At 41.2% G+C, this 21,992-nt stretch overlaps 1 protein-coding gene across 1 annotated transcript in view; it reads left to right on the top strand.

Annotated features, from left to right (window-relative positions):
* LOC136588415 (vasoactive intestinal polypeptide receptor 1-like) overlaps positions 1–21,992 on the top strand; it is an 80,237-nt gene that overhangs the window by 43,410 nt on the left and 14,835 nt on the right. The window contains exons 6-9 of the mRNA XM_066587605.1: positions 3,089–3,221; positions 4,412–4,565; positions 6,285–6,345; positions 20,300–20,366. Of these exons, the coding sequence (XP_066443702.1) occupies positions 3,089–3,221; positions 4,412–4,565; positions 6,285–6,345; positions 20,300–20,366 (415 nt within the window). The remainder of the gene's footprint in view (positions 1–3,088; positions 3,222–4,411; positions 4,566–6,284; positions 6,346–20,299; positions 20,367–21,992) is intronic.

Here is a 21,992-nt window from a genome sequence, read left to right as displayed (position 1 = left end):
AACCTCTCTCTTAGGGCATAAGGATGTCATAGAGAAGGGATCCCTTGCTTTGTATCTCACTGAATCAGCCAGAGGAGAGAACCACTGGAGGACGTTGCCCATCCATGTGTTATGCGGTCACTCATTGATTTGAATGCCTGACATGTAATACTAAATGTCTCCTGTAGTGGCCACTGCAGCTTTTCCAAACAATAGTATCTGAACGCCAGGATTTTATGAAGCTTGACTTTTGGTGAGCAGCGGATCATCAAGTTGGCTTTAAAATAAAAAGGTGTGGTCTTCATGAGATAGTTCCTTTAAATTAAGATATTGGTACAATGTAATATTTGTTATTACAAAATGACCTTCAAAATGCCAATCAGGAAACAGGAAATATGATCTCCATCTCTGTCTTTATTTGCTTTATAACTCCAAGACTGTCCATATTACAGTATATGCTGGATGGCCATCTTATTAGAGATACCAGGCCTTTCACGATTGGAGCTTCCCTGTATGGAAATTAGATCTGTGACCCCGGAGTGCAGCATAAAATCACGGGACAAGTTTTCCGTGGCCCAGTTTTGTTGTAAATCCACATTAGAAAGAGAAAATCCAACAATTGAGCAGCTTCTAACAAGGCTTATACATCGGTGCTAGACTAGCCGGGGCCACCTTGTGCAACAATTTGGAAAGTATATGGAAAATGGTGTGATCGAATAAAAGCATCCACTGTAAGCAGCTTGTTGATGAAAGGGGTCAGTGGAGGATGTCAAGAATCGTTCTGATGAACAGGCACTGTAGAGTCAGGAAATTGCAGTCAACTACAACACTGGTGTTTTAACTAAAGTGTCCAAATGCACAACTTACTATTCCTAAGCACGGTTGAGTATAACAGCAGAAGACCAGTTCCAGCACCATTGCTAAGAGAAACAGGCAAGACCCAGTATGAAAAAGAGCACAAAAATCTAATCACTGAGCAGTGGATAAACATCACCTGGACAGATGAATCCAGATTTCTGTTGCCCCATGCTGATGGGAGGTCAGAATTTGGCACAAGAAGCATGAATTGATGACCCCTTCCTGTCAGCTGGTCAGAACATCTCAGTACTGCTAATTTATTTGCAAGAACTACAAGACGCTTCCTGTCCGCAGGGGCCGATATTGCTGCAGAATAATATTAAAACCTAGTAGAATCTATGCCATGACGAAATGCAGCATTTCCGATGGACAAAGGAGGCCCAAGGCACTACTAGATAAGTATGCATAATACAGTGCCATCCAGGGTATATTATTATTCTTATATCCTGGACATTTGGAATGACCTTACATTTAGCCCAAATTATAACTCCATCTATTATCCTTGAGTGTTGGTACCTGAACAATATGTTCTCTTTATACCAGAATAATGTTTCTCCTTGGTCTCAAAATGTCTCCTCAGGTTTTTACTTTCCATAATGCTATGCTATCTGTATATTATATATCCTGGAAGCGTGTTTATCACCAGAGACAGCAAAAGCCGTTTTCCTATGTAAATTTGTTGAACTTATTTGCTGCTGAAATGTGAAACTTTAGACATAGATAAATGAGCACAGAGAGAGTCTGCAGTATGAAACTTATGTAGAATATGAATTAGAACTGTTAATGAGCTGAATAGTTGATAACCAGAAGGAATTGGTAGAAAGTTAGAAAAGCTAGAAAGTTAGAAGCATCGGTATTCACTAAGCTCAACAAAATAAGGAAAGAACATAAGTTAAGATGGCTTAGCTCTACTTGGAATGAACATGTAGAGAGATAGAAAGATATTGGATAGATAGATTTGTCAATTTTAGGAATACCCCTTTGACAACCTCTCCCTTGATACTTTTAGGGCATATGTATGTCATAGAGAAGGGATCCTTTGCTTTGTATCTCACCGAATGAGAAGAAAACCACTTAGTAAGCTCTGAAAGATTAGATAAATAGATGTTAATTTTGGGAATACCCCTTTAAGACAACCTCTCCCTTGGTGCTTTTGGGACATATGGGTGTCATAGACAAGGGATCCCTTGCGAACCCCATAGATAGATAGATAGATAGATAGATAGATAGATAGATAGATAGATAGATAGATAGATAGATAGATAGATAGATAGGAGATAGATAGATGGATGGATGGATGGATGGATGGATGGATAGAAAGATAGATAGATAGATAGATAGATAGTTGGATAGATAGATATGAGAGGGATAGATATGAGATAGATAGATAGATGGATGGATGGGTAGATAGATAGATATATAGATAGATAGATAGATAGATAGATAGATAGATAGATAGATAGATAGATAGATAGATAGATAGATAGATATGAGATAGATAGATGTTAATTTTGGGAATACCCCTTTAAGACAACCTCTCCCTTGGTGCTTTTGGGGCATATGGGTGTCATAGACAAGGGATCCCTTGCTAACCCCATAGATAGATAGATAGATAGATAGATAGATAGATAGATAGATAGATAGATAGATAGATAGATAGATATGAGAGGGATAGATATGAGATAGATAGATGGATGGATGGGTAGATAGATAGATAGATAGATATGAGATAGATAGATAGATAGATAGATAGATAGATGTTAATTTTGGGAATACCCCTTTAAGACAACATCTCCCTTGGTGCTTTTGGGGCATATGGGTGTCATAGAGAAGGGATCCCTTGCGAACCACATAGATAGATAGATAGATGGATAGATAGATGGATAGATAGATAGATAGATAGATAGATAGATAGATAGATAGATATGAGATAGATAGATAGATAGATAGATAGATGTTAAAGGGGTTGTCCCGCGAAACAAAGTGGGGTTATACACTTCTGTATAGTAAGATAGATATGAGATAGATGGATAGATAGATAGATATGTGATAGATAGATGGATGGATAGATAGATAGATAGATAGATAGATAGATAGATAGGTAGATAGATAGATATTGATATAGATAGATAGATGGATGGATAGATAGATAGATAGATATGTGATAGATAGATGGATGGATGGATAGATAGGTAGATAGATAGATATTGATATAGATTGATTTTCATTGCTTTGCTTCTTTTTCCCACAGGAAACTTCATTGCCCCAGAAATTATATCCACATGAACCTCTTTGTATCTTTCATCATACGTGGAGCTGCTGTCTTCATCAAAGACGCCATTCTTTTTGCGGATGAAGATATTGATCATTGCACTATGTCTACGGTAAAAATATGTATGAGTCATGACTAAGGCTCGCTATGCATACATATACATCTCATTATCCTCACAAAACCATCTGAAGGAACGCTGTACAGTAATTATGTGCGGTTCCCCCATGCGCGGGACAGATAAGACACGGCGCACCTGCTGCTCTGTAACCAGAAGAATACTTGGCTGAATTAGCGGTACGGTCATTTTAACTTAGCACACAGTTTCGGAATGCTGTATAACTGTTTGAAAGACATTGGCAATGTAATCTGTAGTATCTGACAATACTGACTCGCTAGTTATTATTGTTTATTTTAAAGTGCTGTTAATTTCCGGGCGTTTTACATAGAAGAACAGGGGTTTACATTACATATGGAAATGACAGAAACAATACGCAAATTGATATAGAGGGAAAGAAGAACCTGTCTGCGGGGGCTTACAATCTACAAAAACCTTGGCAACGCGGAGTCAAGTATGCTTTATTTTCACTATGTAGCAGACTTGATGCATAATTGCAGCCACTTTATATGAACACATATAGTGCTGCAGGCTGTGCTATCTGTTCAGTTAACAAAACGGCAACCAGACGGAATGGATGCAAAGACAAAACTTTCAGTTTGTTTTCCATGTTATAAAAGCCCCATTGAAATCGAAAGGGTAAAAAAGACTGATCAGTTTGTTTTAATTCAAAAATGGAGCAGAGGAACAGAATTATGACTGAAGCCTTAACACAGTTGTGAATGGAGCCTAGGCAGAGCTTAATAGGCAACATTTAAAAAATACTATGTACAGCAATACCATAGTATTGCAGTACATAATACAAGCAAACAAGTGGAAAAATTATATATATATATATATATATATATATATATATATATATATATAATAGTGATCACTGGTGGTTTTTGCAGCAGGGCATTAAGTGATCTTCTAAGAAAAAGGGATTGCCAAAATGGATATTAGGTTAGAATACATTCGAGTTCACATCCAAAGTAGTGCCACCCCTATCCATGAATTGTGTCTGGTATTGCAGCTGAGCTCCATTGAAGCGAATGGGACTGAGCTGCAGTACCACACTTGACCTCTGCACAGTTGTGGTGCTGCGTTTGCAGGAAGTTGGCCATGTTTTTTTTTTTTTAAATGGAAGACATCTTATCCTTCATAAGGATTAGAACTTGCTCAATATGTTCTCTTTCTCATTCCAGGTAAGCTGTAAGGCAGCTGTGGTTTTCTTCCAGTACTCCATCCTTGCAAATTTTTCCTGGCTTCTGGTGGAGGGGATGTATCTACACACTCTGCTCACCCTCACATTTACCTCGCAGAAGCGGTATTTTTGGTGGTATATCGTCATCGGCTGGGGTGAGTTCTCGCTCATACAAAGGACAAAGCATTAGGGGTAGTTACCAAAGGGCTCCACCCCCCAGTTATCTCAAAAGTTTTCCAAAATCTCAACAGCAAAGCATAGAATTTGGAAGAATTGCGTACCTTCAACTATACTAGTGTGCATAAGAGGAGATTGTGGCATACAAACGTGATATGATGGGGGGCCCACATTCTAATAGCCAGCATGGAAAGCGTCCAACCAAGAATGTCTCTCACTCTAGTGGATCCGTTGCTTCCATATACTACAGGGTGTAATATTTCACTTACTCCACAGGAGTAGTAGCAGGGTAAATGAATGATTGCCTATGTCTTCCATTGGCAGAAACAGCTGATCGGTATCTGAAGCCAGGTCCATGTCGATCAGCTGATCTGTGGACTAGCTTGCATCTGAAAAGGGATTGTCCTGATCAGAAGGATTTTCCTACAAGTATATATATATGACTTATCAATAGGATAATATTGAGCATGGGGGTCAGACCACCAAGACCACCAATATTGAGAATAAGATAGGGTTAGTTCCATTTAACAATGCAGATTGACTAGTTGGTGTTTAATTCTATCTGCCGTTAACTTTAAAGGTGCAGCTTCCACCACTAGGGGCAGCATTAACACTGGAGAGATCATGTTAAACGTTTTGGAGCCCTATTAGTATATACTATCCAACCGAAAGTATTTCGACACCTCTATCAGTAGAATGGATCATGTCTTATGTATTAATTAGCATGTCATGCTACATAAGATGCGGACCCTTGGAGGGCCAGCCATAGTTTGTGACAGGAACTGCATGCAATTGGATGTACGGTTATGCCGCTGAACAAGCTGACCATCATGGAGTGCAATGCATCGCCCCCCCCCCCCCCATCTACAATAGTGCAAGAAGTGTCGTCATTGGACAATTGAGCAATGGAAGAATGTTCTATGGAGTTATGAATCACGCTACTCCAACTACAAATCAGATGGATGTACCTGGGAGTGGAGGATGATTGGCGAATGCCTTTTACCTGAGTGTGTTGTGCCAACAGTTAAGTACGGCGGAGGTTCTGTTATGGTCTAGGGGTGTTTAACATGGCATAGTCTCAGTCCGTTGATTGTCGTGACAAGAACCATGAACACAGAGGTATACCTTGACATTCTAGAGAATAATAGGCTGTTCACAATGTGGCAATACTCTTCAAACAGTCAGCAATACTTCCAACAAAGCAACGCGCTTTGTCACAAATCCAACACGGTTTACATTGGTTTGAGGATGTGGACGTTCCACTATTAGCCTGGTCTACACAGAGCCCTGACCTGAATCCTGTTGTACATCTTTGGGATGAACTGGATTGTCGGGTCAGGAAATAGGAACAGCCTCCATCTCCTGTGAGAGAACTCGCCAGATATTTGCAGGATGAATGGAGGGAAATACCAGCTGAAGTTTATAAGACGTTAATAGAAAGTATACCGGAGAGTATCCGATGTCATTAAAGCCACAGGAGCCCTACTAAGTATTAACATATGGAAATAAATACTACTTCTGATTCTTTTTCAGGTGTCCCATTACGTTTTATTGAATAGTTTATATGAAATGTTTCACTATATTGATTTTGGGGTTTATTAATGATCCCCCACACTAAGCAGCACACATACATTTATAGTGAGATGTTTGGCATAGTTATATGGAGAACTTCTTCAGTATTTTTTTCTTTTCTTCAGGTCTTCCAGTGCTTACCATTGCAGTGTGGATAAAGACCAGGATCAGCTTTGATAATACAGGGTAAGAGTCATTTTACATGACCCGGGTATAACGGATTTGTCCTGCTGTATCCTAGAACACCTCCTTTTCCCGACGACATTAACCACACCACACTTCAAGCTTTGGATAAATTGGCCACAGCAGCCATTTTATTAAAATTAACACTGTCCTAAAAAACTCAACATTATCAAAAGACATCCCCCTGAAAAAGGGGAGGTCCTTGGAGCCCCAAACAATTCTGTTGCCTCACCAACTAGGAATGTCTTTTGTGGCCTCTCGCCACACACCACCGAATGGTAGACCTGATTTCCCAACCAATGCTCTCGCGCAAGCCACCTGACCCCGGAGACCTAAACTTGCCCATTTGCCTCCAGTCACCTACCTCCTGACTCAGAGACCCACTAGCCATCCAAAGGCTAGCTACTCCCAACGTCTCTGCAGGGGCTCTACCCTGTCAAAGGCAAGAGGCGCAGACCCACCAAATACTCAATAAAAGGGGGGATGGTAGCTATCTAGCCCTTGCCTTCACCTTATCCCACTTTTCTGCTAACAGCAAGGACATTCCCTTGACTGCTGCCATGACAAAACACAATTCCTGGACTCCGTTGCCTCCATCAAGCCATTCGTTTTTATAAGGGCGGACAGGTGGGACTTCTTCACTGTCCACGCTGTTCTTCCTGCTTCTTCCTCTTCTGCTTGCTCCCGAAGTGGCTCCTCCATTCTTCTTCCCGCACTTTCTCTCTCCTTTTCTAACCCCCTTTTCTGATCAACCCTTCCCACTAGTTAACCCCTTCCCTCCCCGTTAACCCAGTCATGTGCTGCCTCCACTTATAGTATTGCAAACTTCAGCTCTGGCGCATCTTTTTGCATTTTAGCTTCATCCAATCACAAAAAATAGATCCGAGTTACAAAAGCCAAAATGGGCCTCGAGACAATTGTCTCGATTTTATATTTCAGCTTTTTGCCATGACTTCGGTCTTCCATTTAAAAGGCACCTGTCACATTAAAAATCTGATGTGCAAGCAGCATGTTATAGCAGGAGAAGCTGAGCAGAATGATATATAGTTTTGTGGGAAAATATTTAGTAGAAATTGTAGTTTATTGATCTAAACTGCTTATTCTGGTCTTAAGAGTCCAGTGGGTGGTTCTATCAGAGATTGACATCTTTCACTGTATGACTGTGTATATAGAGATAGTTGTCATTGATAAGACCGCCCACTGGACTTCTGAGCTCAAAATAAGCAGAGGTTTAGATCAATAAATTAAAAGTTATACTGATTCTTTTCCCACAAAACTGTATATCAGACTTCTCAGCTCCTCCTGCTATTTAACACTCTGCTTGCAGATCGGACTGCATATGACAGGTTCCCTTTAAGACTTGGTACCACTGGTACACATAGAAAAGTAAGACCGCATAAAGCCATTTTCCCAAAGCCAAATAATGCAGTTCTTCTGAAGAGGGAAGCCCTGCACAGTTTTATACCACTCAATAGCAAAGGAGATGAGACCATCCAGTGTTGAACCATTTTCCTCAAGAGTCCCATAGCAGACACATGGGCTACCTACAAGGGGTGAACAAAAATACGGAAACACCATAAGAAATGCATGGCATTTTAATTATTATCACTGAGCTGCCCTTTTGACCCCTGCTTGGCTGAGAGCTTTACCGGGGAATTTGTGTTTACTTCACCTCTTGCCCTGCTCTGGGTGGTTTTGGGAGCCAGCTGGTAACAACAGCTGAGGGGCACAAACCCCTGACCAATGGAACCTTGTTGCTCAGACAGATGTTCACTTCTGCCCAGCAGTGTCCGAAACATATTACCTCCACTTAAAATTGGTCTCTACATGTCTTATTGAAATACGATTTATGATTCCATGTAACTTAAAGCATGCATTTTGTACGGTGTTTCCCTATTTTGCCCACTCCCTGTATATAGTATGCATTTTAGTGAATTATTCTACACCTTGCACTGGGCCTGGATCATTATTAATGTTTTCTATGACTCGTACATCCATCATTAGCTCAGTGTCCATTAGCTCCGAGGCTATTTGAGGTTCCCCACGGTTTTGAAATTTTCTGGCAAACACGCTCCTACGTAGATCTGATCCTGATGTTTAATCGAAGCATCTCAGAGATGAGATTTTTCTCATTACACGAGTTCATGCTTTGTAACTTTTGAAAAGGGACATCAAGAAGATGCAGTAAAGTGACACATGAAAGTCTTGAAAAATGAACAGAAGCAGCGCGCCATAAGGCAGAGGGATCCAAATAGAAAAGACTAATCACATATAGGGAATCTTGATACCTCCTGAAGATGTGCAGCAGCACAACACGTATATGAGCTTGTCACAACAGCAGCAGCCAGTCCGTGACGTATATCAGTAATGTACTGAAGCGGTGTGATTATCCTAATGTTCTCCCCTTTTTCCTCATTTTTTGTCCTTTTCTGCTGGCACTCAGATTGTGTTGTAATTAAAAAAAAATTTTGTCCACCAAGTTTTCCTCCTTTGATAATCTTTATTAGCTCCCTGGGGTAATCCAGTTCCCATTTTGTCATCATCTGTACAAATTAATTATTAATCATTACTTATTAGTCCTGGTATTTATCCTATTTATACTTATCAGCTCTGTTTTATACATTGTTTTACATGTCAGTTCGCTCATTTATGTTATACTGTTGTATTGATGTTATTTTTATGTTCGTTTTTCTTGATCTCTTTTTACTGATTAATTGTATTATTATTTGAAGAATTCTACACTTCTATTATTGCTTTTCTATACTTTAGAAATTTAATATATCAAACAATTATATTTTATCTGTTGAATTGTCATGTGTTACTTCTGGGCTATAATTTGTGCCAAAACTTTTGGTCTCGCTTTTTGTGCTTTTAATAATTTTTTGAGTTATCATTGTACTGTGAAGGGAGGATTGTTGGTGACGTTGGTAACTGCTTGTAGTTAAAGATTTCATTCCCATCCACGGCTCTTCTTTTTAGAACTGCCTTGAGAAAGGAGCCAACATAATTTGCATATGCAAATAGATTTTTAAATCTTTAAAAAAAATGTTTTTTTTGTTTATTTTTATGTATCAATTAAAGGGGTTGTCCCGTGCCGAAACGGGGTTTTGTTTTATTCAATAGCCCCCCCGTTCGGCGCGAGACAAACCCGATGCATGTGTTGAAAAAAAAAAACGGATAGTACTTACCCGAATCCCCGCACTCTGGTGACTTCTTACTTACCTTGCGAAGATGGCCGCCGGGATCTTCACCCTTGGTGGACCGCAGGTCTTCTGTGCGGTCCATTGCCGATTCCAGCCTCCTGATTGGCTGGAATCGGCACACGTGACGGGGCGGAGCTACGAGGAGCAGCTCTCCAGCACGAGCAGCCCCATTCAACCCGGAGAAGACCGGACTGCGCAAGCGCGTCTAATCGGGCGATTAGACGCTGAAAATTAGACGGCACCATGGAGACGGGGACGCCAGCAACGGAACAGGTAAGTGAATAACTTCTGTATGGCTCATAATTAATGCACGATGTACATTACAAAGTGCATTAATATGGCCATACAGAAGTGTATACCCCCACTTTGTTTCGCGGGACAACCCCTTTAACGGATTTTAGTGTATAAGTTTGTTTCTTTTTATCATTTGTGTTTTGCCACTTGGTCCTGGTGAATGATCAGGTGACTAGATAAAGTCACTCACTAACTCTAGTGTAGCGGTATTGTAACTGGCCTGAGGAAGGTGCAATTCCGGCACTGAAATGCGTTGCTGAATAGATTTCTTCCACTACATCTCCGGGCCTTGGTCCTCTCTTTTGAGGTGCACCATGATCCCGTTTTATCCTTTTCCCTGGTTCCCATATGAAAAGTCTTGCACTTTTTCCCGCCTGCCTGTTTATATAGTACACGTCCCCAACCTGCTACATTTGAATCACAAGTCGTGCTTATGACCCCCGACCCCCTTCAGCACACCACAAAATGAATATAGACCACAGACTAAACCCTCTAAAGTCCAAACCATATACACCATATCTCCTAAATCAGACTCCCTTAGGTAATAAAGAGCCCAATTAAGACACTGTAAATGACACAGTAGGGGCAGGCGACCCAGGAACCAGGCTTACAAAAATACGTATTTTTCTTCTAACAAATGAACTTGTAGAATGAACTAGCAAGAAAGTTTTTGCCACTTCAAAAAGTTAGGCAGTTTCTACGGAAACATTGGACAACCTAACTAGCTCTAACTAAAAGTAGGAACAGCTTTAATGTTACCAGAATGATATAAACATTTTTTCTCGTTAATCACAAAGCTCTTTAATACACTTTAATTTTAAAACAGGTGATATTACCACCGAACGAACCCAGTAATAAATGGTGGTTTACCACGCACAGTCCTAATGTAACTTAAATATTAACCAGTGACTGGCAGGTGCGAACTCCGGTAATAGCAGTCTGTGAGATCCCGGCTCGTCTGCAGTCACGCTTCTGCATTTTTAGTGCCGAGCACGTATATTGTAACTGGCAGGCCTGCGTATTACCTGGAGTCAAGTGGTGTGCACGCAAGGGTTTTTTTGTTATCGAGGACCGACCTCAACTTACAGTTCTCAAGGCATTCTTGGTACCACAGAGGGAAGAGAAGTCTCTTGAAATCTGACAGAGATGATTAATGCAAAAAGTTGCAGAACCGTGCCCCTCTCTCTAGCAGTCTCAACCGTAGCCCCTTTATGTCTCTCCCGGCAATGGTTCCTGACACTGCGGTCGTACATGCAGAGTAAGTCAACACACTGCTGCTGTTCACTTGTGTCTGTCTCTGTGTTTTGTTCTGCTGTGTCACCTCCCTTTTACTGTCGGAGCTTCTGACTGCTACCATGCTCAAGCCTCAGACGCACACATCTTCTTCCTTCCTTTCCCTGGGGACTCTTCTCTGAACAATGTGACCATGCCAGCCAATAACTGCTTTTCTTTTATAAAGGTGATCAACAGATCACAGGTTCAAGTCCCCTACAGGGACATAAAAAAATTAAAATGCTCAAGTAACACGTTAAAACCCTTTTTTGTGCAATTTTACCTGTTCACTCTTGAAAAAAAGTGAATTAAAACTTCCTGTACAATAAATTGAACAGAATTTTTATCACTCACAGCAAACACTATAAAAAAAAGCAAAAAACAGAGCCGTAATGCTTTTCATGTTCATTTTGCCTCGCAGAAAATGCATCAAAAGTGATAAAGTCATGTTCCCCCCAAATGTAACCAATAAAAACTACAGCTTATAACACAAAAAACAGCCCTTACACAGCTCTGTTGAAGTTCTGGGTTTTTGAATGAAGCAATGCAAATAAAAAAGGTATTTTACAAAAAAAGGTTTATATTGTGCAAAAGTGGAAAAAAAGCTAAAAATATACTGACCTGCTGAAAAAAGTTATGTAATTTACTCCTCATTGTGAACGCCATAAAAAAGGGAGAATTGGGGTGTTTTTTCACCTGCCCTCTCAAAAAAGTTATAAAAGTTATACAATACATGATAGGGACTGTAAATGGTAACCAATAAAAAATTAAGCTCTCCACGCAAAGAGCAAGCTCTCATATGGCTATGGAGACGGATAAAGTTATGGCTTTTAGAGGGTCAAAATTAAAAACCCCAAAATTGTGGTGTCCTTAGGTCCAATGTAGGCCGAGTTCTTAACCCTTTGCAATACAATTTTGGATTCAGGATTACCTAGGGGTTTTTCTCTTTCTGCCATTATACAATAGCGCCATCTGCTGGCTAGAGCCAGTACTGCGGTATGGGACATGCTGAAGAGGCTGCCGACAACCGAGCGGCCAGTGATATACAGTAAGAATATCCTGCAAGACGTCTTCCGACATCAGAGCTGTACAGCCTTCAATCAGAATGTCTTTAGACATCAGACAGTGGATTGGAAAGGGTTAAGCGTTTAAAGACCCTAGATATCCTAAGGTCACACAGAACCCAAACCAGGGATTAGGCAAAACCTCCTAAAGTAATACAGACCTCAAATGAAATCCCCTAAAGTTATGCAGACATTAGACCAGTCTCTGCAGATACTCACCTCTCCTCATTCCTGCAGCTTGCAATCCTCTTCTCTCGGGCACCACGGCTGACAACGTCCTGACATTGACCTGTCAGGATGTTGTCTGCAGCACCGTCTAGGAGGAAAGTGCAGCACAAGCTGCAGGAATGAGGTGAGGTAACTATATTTTAAATGCCGGAACAAGTACAGTTTCTGCTTGTGGAGACCTCCATGTAGGCGTAAAGAGTAGCTGCACTTCTAAAAAAAAGTTTTTTTTTTTTTTTTTTTGTTTTTTTTTTTAAACATTAGATTTTTTTATTAATTTTAACAAACATACAAGTCATTGGTACATAGTAGCATAAGAGATTTGCACATAATCAACGAATATTTAGTATCACATTCAGACTGTGCTATTTGTGTTAGTATTTTGATTAAGTTACTTTACTACAACAATTGGTAACATTCCACAACTTTACAATCAAAATATGTAACTGGTATGGTAACCACTCTGTGCTATATAGGATAGTACTCTATTGAGATTTTATTGCACATTCTTATATTGTGGTTATGGTATAGTCATGTACTATTTTCTATAACTTACACTTAGCGTAATCGTTGTGTTCCTCTAACAACCTGTATTCCACACATATTTTGCAACGAACATATAACATATGAACAAACTCAGTAACAAGGCTTCACGCATCTGTATGATTCAACTGTTACTTTTTTAAGGATATTCTCCAAGTCTCCCAGGTGTCATTAAATTTTTTGGTGTTCTTATTCCGGAACGCCAACCATTTTTCAAAAATATATTGTTCGTCCATACGTCTTTTAAATTCTTCTATGTCTGGGGGTAATGGATTTTTCCAGTGTCTTGCTATTATGGATTTGGCGGTCATTAGGGAGTGAGCAAGTACATATCTTATCTGTTTAGGAAACGTTTCCAAGCCCATCAGCAATATATACATTTTGGCGTCTTTAGGTATGTAGCACTTCAATGTGCTTTGTAAGAACATGGTTATGTTTTCCCAATATACTTTTAGTGTTGGGCAGGACCAAAAAATATGTGATAATGTGCCTTTTTGGCCGCAGCCTCTCCAGCACAAACCATCTCCCAGGTTCGATCTATTGTATAAAAGTGATGGGTTGTAGTACCATCTTAGGTTAATTTTGGTTTGTACTTCTAGTATGTTAAGTCCCATAGTGGATTTTGTCATTAACGTATTCGAGCTGGACCATTGATCCAGAGGTATCTTTTCTTTGAGTTCTAGTTCCCAGTTCGACATGTATGTTTTTTTTGCTATTGCTTTGTTGTTGGTTAGTATGTCATAATAGTCTCTTGTCTCCGATTTACCTTCGAGAGGGTTTGTGAGAATTTTCTTAATGATTGTGGTCGGGAGTTTTACTTTGTGTAAGGGTTTCTCTCTTAAGAGAGAGCAGATTCTAAAGTATGTAAATTTTTCGCTCTGCGGGAGGCCATAGACAGTACTTATTTCTGTAAAGCTTTTAATTTCTCTCTTGGATGTTAAGTCCTCTACGTATCTGACTCCTCTAACGCTCCACGGTTTCATATCACAGTTAGGTAAAAATAGATTGAGTGTCTCGATAGGTATGCGGGGAAATTCCGTTTCATCGGATATGCTTATTTTTTTAGTGAGTTCTTTCCATGTTTGGATCGCGGCTTGTAATGTAGGGGGAATGTTTTTAAGTTGGGTGTCTATGCTTTTTGGGAATATTAAACCGTCTATTGAAGTAGCAAGCATTAGTGCCTGTCCAGGTAGATCATTTATATAGCTTTTTTCTACATTGGGCCAGCCTACTGTGTTGTTGGTCCTGATTAATTGTCTAGTTTGGTTTAGTATATTAGCTTCGTAGTATGCCATTAGATTTGGTACTCCCGCTCCTCCCTTTTTCCGGTGGAGTGCTAATATTGACAGGGCTAAACGTGGTTTCTTTCCACTCCATAAAAAGTTGTTTAGTTGTTTTTGGAGTTTAGAAATTGTAAGCTTGGAGATAATAAGTGGTAAGGTTCTAAAATGGTACAGGACTAGTGGGAGGACTTTCATTTTGTAGGATGTGATCTTGCCCATCCACGACAGTTTTAAACCTGATAAATGGTCAATTACTTTCTGGGTGGAGTTAAGCAGTTTGGGGTAATTTTCTAGTTCTATGTCTCTGGTGGATGGTGTCAACGTTATTCCCAAGTAGGGTATGCCTTTTTTTTTCCACTCAAAGGGAAATTCCGCCCGTATTGCATTTTCTAGGTTTGTAGATACCCCCAGACCTAGAATAAGAGACTTGTCTATATTCAACTTGTATAGAGATACATTACTAAATTGGTTGATTATTTTACATGCCATTCTTAAAGATTCTAGGGGGCGGGTCAGTGTCAAAATGACATCGTCAGCGAATAATCCTATTTTGTATTGTCTGTGATTTATTGGGATTCCCTTTATTTCAGAGGAGGTGCGAATTAGTTCTGCTAGTGGCTCTATAGCCAGCACGTACAAAATAGGAGACAATGGGCAACCCTGCCTTGTGCCATTCGAGATTGATAGGGGGACCGACAGGGTACCATCCACCAAAACAGTGGCTGTGGGAGCTGAATACAGGGCCCGGACGGCACTTATCGTGTTTTCTCCAAAACCAAATTTTTTCATTGTCTCAAAGATGTACTCCCAATGGACTCGGTCAAATGCCTTTTCGGCGTCCAGGGCCAGCATTATTGACGGCACCTTAGATGTTTCTATTGAATGTATTAGATTTAGAATTTTCCGTGTGCCGTCCGAGGCCTGTCTCCCCTTTACAAACCCCATTTGGTCAGAGTGTATTATGTCTGGGAGTATGTCCACCATTCTACGGGCCAACGTTTTAGCGTAGATCTTAGTATCGGTATTAAGTAATGATATAGGACGGAAGTTAGTTGGTGTATTTGGTTCCTTTCCAGGTTTTGGTAGGACTACAATTGTGGCCTGCAGCATCTCTTGTGGGAAGAAGCCTCTTTCTTTGATCTTGTTAAATGTGTTAGTGATATGGGTTGAAAGTTGAGGTAAGAAGTTTTTATAGTACTCTGCTGAATACCCGTCCGGCCCAGGGGCTTTCTGGTTCTTTAGGGATGCTATGGTGTCTATTATTTCCGAGACAGAGAACGGGGCGTCCAAGAGGTCCGTTTGTAAGGATGATAGCTTCGGTAGGTTAACCTTTTGCAAGAAAGCATTGATTGATTCCTTGTCTGGTTGTTTTGTTTGGGGATCATTTTTTAAGTTATAAAGTTTGCTGTAGAAAGAGCAAAAATTGTCTGCAATATGTTTGGGGTTCGATAGTTTTTGTTTTTTGTCCTGGAAATTCCAAATGTAGGGGATATTTGCTTTTATTGTTTTTCTTTTAATCAGATTTGCCATCCATTTGGATGGCCTATTAATTGCTGAATAGCTGTCCGCTCGCTGAGCAGTAATTTCTCTGTCAAAATCCCCTAGTAATGTTTTCCGTAGGGCCAGTCTCAATTTATGTAATTCGGTATGTGTGTTTTGGTCTGGGAAAACTTTTAAAAGGGATTCCTTCAGTTGTATTTGGGTTAGAATTTCATCTGTTTTTTTTGTTTTATCTCTTTTGTATTTGGAGCCTAGTTTTATTAAAATTCCTCTTATGTATGCCTTATGGGCGGTCCACACCATTGCTGGGTCTGTTTGTGGGATGGCATTGAATTTAAAGTATTCAGTTAATGCTTCTTGTATTTTTTCCCTGTATTTGGGAATGCTCATTAAATAAGTGTTATTCCTCCATGATTTAGTCGGTGCTCCAAGGCCCCTTACATTCAGTGTTGTTATGATTGGTGCGTGGTCGGACCAAGTAGCCGTCCCAACCTCCGCTTTTTGTATTGATGCTAAGAGTTTCCTCTCAACTAGACATAAGTCTATGCGCGAGAAGGATCTGTGTCTATTTGAATAGTGTGAGTATTCTTTTGCAGAGGCGTTGGAGCACCGGAACGTATCATAAAGCGCATTTTTGTGTAGCCATTCTCCCAGGGTGGCATTTCTTTTAAGTTTTGGGTTTGTAGTGTCGAGTTCTCTATCAGGTACTAGGTTGAAGTCACCATTTATCATTATTGGACCTTCCGCTACTTGGTTAATTTTTTTTTTGAGTTTGTTAAGAAAATTAATTTGCTTTGAATTTGTTACATATGTGTTTACTAAGGTTATTTTTGTATTCCTAAGGGAACCTACTAAGATTAAATAGCGACCCTTCGGGTCACCAATCTGTTTATCGATGGTGAACGGAGCTCTGTCTCGGAATGCCACCATCACACCCGCCTGTTTTTTTGGGGCACAAGCAAATAAGACCTGCGGAAACATTCTATGGGACATTCTGCTTTTATCTACTTCTAACAAGTGGGTCTCCTGGATACACATAATGTCAACATTTTGCATAATTGCCTCTTTCCACGCAGATCTTCTCTTGAATGGCGAGTTCAAGCCGTTGGCGTTAAGCGATAGGACTTTCACCGCCATGTGGATGGTGGGTGGCGGCAAAGTTGGAGACTTGGGAATTCCTGTGATGCGCGAATGCCTGAGGAAACAAAATAACAAAAAAAAGAGAACCAAACAATATCCTCATTTTGTATAGGGCCAGAACACACGGATGCGTTTGGCGTGAAAGTCAGAATGTTGAGGATTAAACTGACAAATACAGGGCAAGTTAGAACTTGCATTTTTCGGTGGGGGGAGAAAAAGTTCAGCTATCTTGAGCAGGCACTTCATGAGACGTTGTTTAGTATCTATTGGAGGTGAGGTCTTCTGAATCATTGCGGGGGTGAGGAGCTCCGGCTGGTGTGATGCTGGCGTCTGTTTTTTTCTGTGTTGGCGTTTGTATAGGATAAATTTTGCAGTGTAATTCCCCAAGAGTTTAGGGTGTCTGTCGCAGATTTAGGGTCTTGGAGGATATGGGTCCTTCCTTCTTTTGTAACTATAATTTTTGTGGGAAATCCCCATTTGTACTGGATATTGGCTTTTCTTAAGGAGGCAGTGATCGCTGCGAAGCTTCTCCTCGCTTCCAAGGTGGATTGCGATAGGTCAGCGAATATTCGCAATTCAGAGTATGGGTTTGGCAGGGGTTGGAGCTTTCTTGTTGCGTTCATTAGGGCTTCTTTTGCGCCAAAATAATGAATTCGAGCTATAACGTCTCTGGGGTATTCCTCTTTAAGGAATTTTGGGCGCGGTAATCTGTGGGCCCTATCTATCTTGAATTCTTGCATTGGCGTGTTGGGAAGCATGGTCTGCATAAATCGTGTAATGTAGTTTACGATTTCCGCATTGGAGACATTTTCGGGTATCCCTCTTATTTTGACGTTGTTGCGTCGATTTCTATCCTCTAAATCGGATAGTTTGAGTTGCAGTTTGTTAACTTTTTCTTCTAGATCGTAGTGGGAGTCGATTAATGAGTTATGCGAGCCCACCACTTCCTCCAGTTTTTTATCATGTTTTTCTATTTTGTTGTTAATGTCCCGAATGGAGGAGTTTACTGTCGAGGTTAACATTGAAATGTCTGCTTGTATGGTGTTTCTCAGCGCCAACACTATTTCCTTTATATACAGCTCAGTCACTGGTTTGTTTGATGCAGTGAGGTTATCTAATTCTTTGTGGTCTCCTTTTTCATGGAGATAATCAGCTCCTGAAACACTTTCAGCATTTTGAGACATCTTCTGCCTCTGTTTTTCTGGGCTGCTTGTGGGGGTTCTTAGTGTGTGTGTAAGAGCCCCCTTGGCATTGTTTTTCCCCCCATTCACTGCTCTGTCTTTTGAGCCTCCCATTGTGGCTGTGTTATACTGTGAGCCTCCCGCAGGGTTATCTGTTTCTCTCTCCTCCGCTATCACATATAAGTGTTCAGCCTCCGGATCACTCTCAGCAGTCTGAGATATTCTCAGCTTCTGCTTTTCTGGGCTGCTTGTGGGGGTTCTCATTATGTGTGGCAACGTGGTCAGCGCCATTTTGGGTGCAGGGGGTCCCTTGGCAATGTTTTTCCCCCCATTCACTGACCTTTCTCTTGTGCCTTTCGGTATAGCTGATGTGTGCTGAGAGCCTCCGGTCGCTCCGGCAGAGCTGTCAGATGCAGTCTCCTCCGCTGTGGTTTCTAGTGCAGAGCGGCTGTCAGTCACTTGCTCCCGGTCCCTGCGGGCTGCTGGCAGGATCTCCTGTGCGGCCATTGCAGAGGGGGACCCACGTGCCACAAAGAAGGACTCCAGCTTTGTCGGCACTGGTTTCAAGCCTCTCCTTCTTGCTGACATGCTGTCCTGGTAGGTTCGTTTATCTGCTTTTGCGGTTTTCCACCTCCAACAGTGCTTTTTATGGCTAGAAGTGCCTGTTTCCAAACGGAGCCTAAAGATTTGCTGCCGTTCCGGTGCCTCTCCAAGCCACGCCCCTCCTAAAAAAAAAGTTTTGATACTTTAAAGCAACATATGACAAAAGTTTCGATCAGTGGTGGTCTGGGTGTTGTGACCCCCGCTGATAGCTCAAATGAAGGAGTTGCAATGCTCACCCAAGCGCTGTGCCATTTCGTTTGTCATCGCTGCTTTTCAGCTCCTCTTGGCAGCTGAAGACAGACAAATAGACTTCTATAGACATATATGTGTCCATCTTCAGCTACCAAGAAGAGCTGAGAAGCAACCATTACAGGGGCACAGCATTTGGAGGAGGGGTCTTGGCACCGGAATCCCCACTGATCAAAACTTTTGATATGTTGCACCTGTATGTCAAAACTCTTTAAAAGACCTTGCAATGCTCCTCTGGGAAATTTGGTATGCAAATGAGAGATGGTACAATGCCTTCTACTAGGCCTTGTAACATGACTGTGAATATGAGCTAAAGGTGAAGATTTTGGTGCTATCTTATATTCCTAATTATGTTAGAAGGCCTATTAAAAGGTCAGACAATGACCTGTAGGGAATATAGAGACTGGGCAGCATCAAATACTGAAAACTCTTCTTTAACCCTTTCCAATCCACTGTCTGATGTCTGAAGACATTCTGATTGAAGGCTGTACAGCTCCGATGCCGGAAGACGTCCAGTAGGGTATTCTTACTGTAGATTACTGGCCGCTCTGTTGTCGGGGGCTCTCTCCAGCATGGCCCATACCGCAGTACTGGCTCTAGCCAGCAGACAGCGCCATTGTATAATGACAGAAAGAGAAAGCCCCCTAGGAAACCCCGAATCCAAAATTGGATTGCAAAGGATTAATCGTCCATAATAGAGGAGGGTATACAAGGCTTGTATACTCTCCTCTATTATGAACGATTAAAGAAGATTTTTCAATATTTGATGCTGCCCAGCCTCTATATTATTTACGGCTGTGATTTGGAACCTTAGGAGTCTGGTTCCTCTTTTAGGCTCTGCATATTAATCTACCTCGCACCAGCGGTGTTTTACATGGAAGTGCTGCTGCCTCTTTTTCTTTTGTAATGACCTGCAGGGAAGCTGCGTTCTCATAGGTGGCACTGCAGTGGCATTGTACTATATTTTAAAGCGGATGCAAGGCCCCTGCGCTTCCAGCAGTCTGGATGTCTCCCCTTTTTCATGGAGTCTCCTGGGCATTTCAAAATAAGTTATATATAAGTTTAGAATAAACTGATTTATTATAAAACCACTACATGAAATCATGCTGACCATGACAAATGTAATGGTGCCATCTGCTGGTGAATGTGGAAATACCTTATTTTTTAGGGATTCACTAGGGGAACGGTTAAATGACTTTCTAATAAAGAGCAGTGGATCCCAGTAGAAGGCAGTCTGTGTGAACCTGACCTTAAAGGAATGCTGCATAACGTAGGAATTTACCAAAAGGTCATTACATTCATTGACGCCCTTCTGGTGCATCACATACAGCTGAATTATTAATGCACTGCATCCTTGTTCTTGCGTATATAACATTTCTCTGTATTGATGTTTGCTATAGATGCTGGGATGATTATGAAAACATTTACTGGTGGATAATCAAGACCCCAATCCTAGTGGCAATATTTGTAAGTACAGATCAATAAGAGATGGTGTGTAATGTGTAAATTAGTATTGGTGTCTATGGTAAATACAACGGTGAACTAAAAACTATCCACACTCTGACTGTAGAATTTATTTTATTCAACTTTCAGAGAAGGCAAATACATTATTTTTTAACATAATCTCCCTGCTTTCCAATACAATTTGTCCATCTGTCAGTAAGCTTTCATACACCCTTGTTAAAAAATGTTTTAGACTGAGCTTTGAGCCATGATTGCACCGCTGTCTTCACTTTTTCCTAGGACGTGAATCTTCATCCTCTTAACCCCTTGAGTGGCGGGTTTCCTACCACCCTGTCGTGCCCACCAGGGCAGGTTTTTTAAAATGGTCTAATCATTGAATTTCAACTAATTTTGCAGTTGCGTCTTAAGAGCCATAACTTTTTCATTTTTCCATTGACATGGCCATATAAGGGCTTGTTTTTTGCGGGACAAGTTGTGATTTTTTTAAACGGGGGAGGAAAAAAAGAAATGGGGGAAAAAATAAAAAAAGGGGCCATGTCATCAAGGGGTTAAATAATGTATTAACTTCCTTCTCTGGGTCATTACGACGCATGGATACCACATGTGTGATTGTATTTTTGATTTTTTACAAAGTAAAGGGAGACAAGTGTTTTTATTATTTTTTTTGTAATTTTTTAACTTTTTTTTATTTTTTTTAAATTTTAATTTTTTGTCCCTTTAGGGGACTTCCACAGGGACCCATCAGGACCCCCTGATCACATTCCGGGTACGATGGTGACAGCCCTTTACATGCTGCAGTGACAGCCCTTTATATGCTGCAGTCACATAGACTGCAGCATGTAAAGGGTTAACACAGCAGAGATCGGAGGTTTTCTCTGATCTCTGCTGTAAGAGCTGGTACCTAGCTGTCCTCTGACAGCCAAGCAGCAAGCTCTCCCTGCCACAGAGACCATCGGCTTGCTTCCTGCAAGCCGATGGTCTCTATGGCAACCTGTAAACAAACCAGTGCAGGAGATTGCCGACATATCTGCAATATCTTCTGCTGGTTTTTCAAAGCCCTTGCACTGCTCTATGTGGGTCTGTGCAGGCAGAGCACCCTGCCACACCTTGTGGCATTGTGCTCTGCAGCTCCCATAGTGATACATAGCCCGGAAATCTTCCGGGCTATGTCACTATGAGCAGTGGAGCTCGTCCCGGAAAATTTCCGGGCGTGCCACTCAAGGGGTTAAAGGGGTTATGTCACTAAAAAAGATAAATGCTATACTTATCTATTCCTCCCCCATCAGTCTACTTACTAGATCTTCACCTCCCTTATCTTCTCCTGTCTCCTGCAGTCCAGGGGCTCACTTCACCTCCACTTGCCTGATTCTGCTCCTTCCTGTGAGGTTACCTACATTAGGTTGGCAGTCTGCCAATGTACCTTATGTCACAGCTCACAGGCCAGCAGGAGGACTGCCTATCTTCTTCAGAGATTGCTCATGGGAGCTGTCTCAGAAATAGATTACAATTACTTCCTAGGCAGTGAAGCTACAGCACAGGGATGTGACCTTTACTGACCCAGCAGGAAGGAGTTTGTGATGAGCAGCCTTTATAACAAGCTGGGCCCAGCCTGTAGTGAGCTGACCTGGG

Source organism: Eleutherodactylus coqui, chromosome 13, assembly GCF_035609145.1.
Source record: "Eleutherodactylus coqui strain aEleCoq1 chromosome 13, aEleCoq1.hap1, whole genome shotgun sequence".
NCBI lineage: Eukaryota > Metazoa > Chordata > Amphibia > Anura > Eleutherodactylidae > Eleutherodactylus > Eleutherodactylus coqui.
This window is presented reverse-complemented; position numbering and strand designations above follow the sequence as displayed.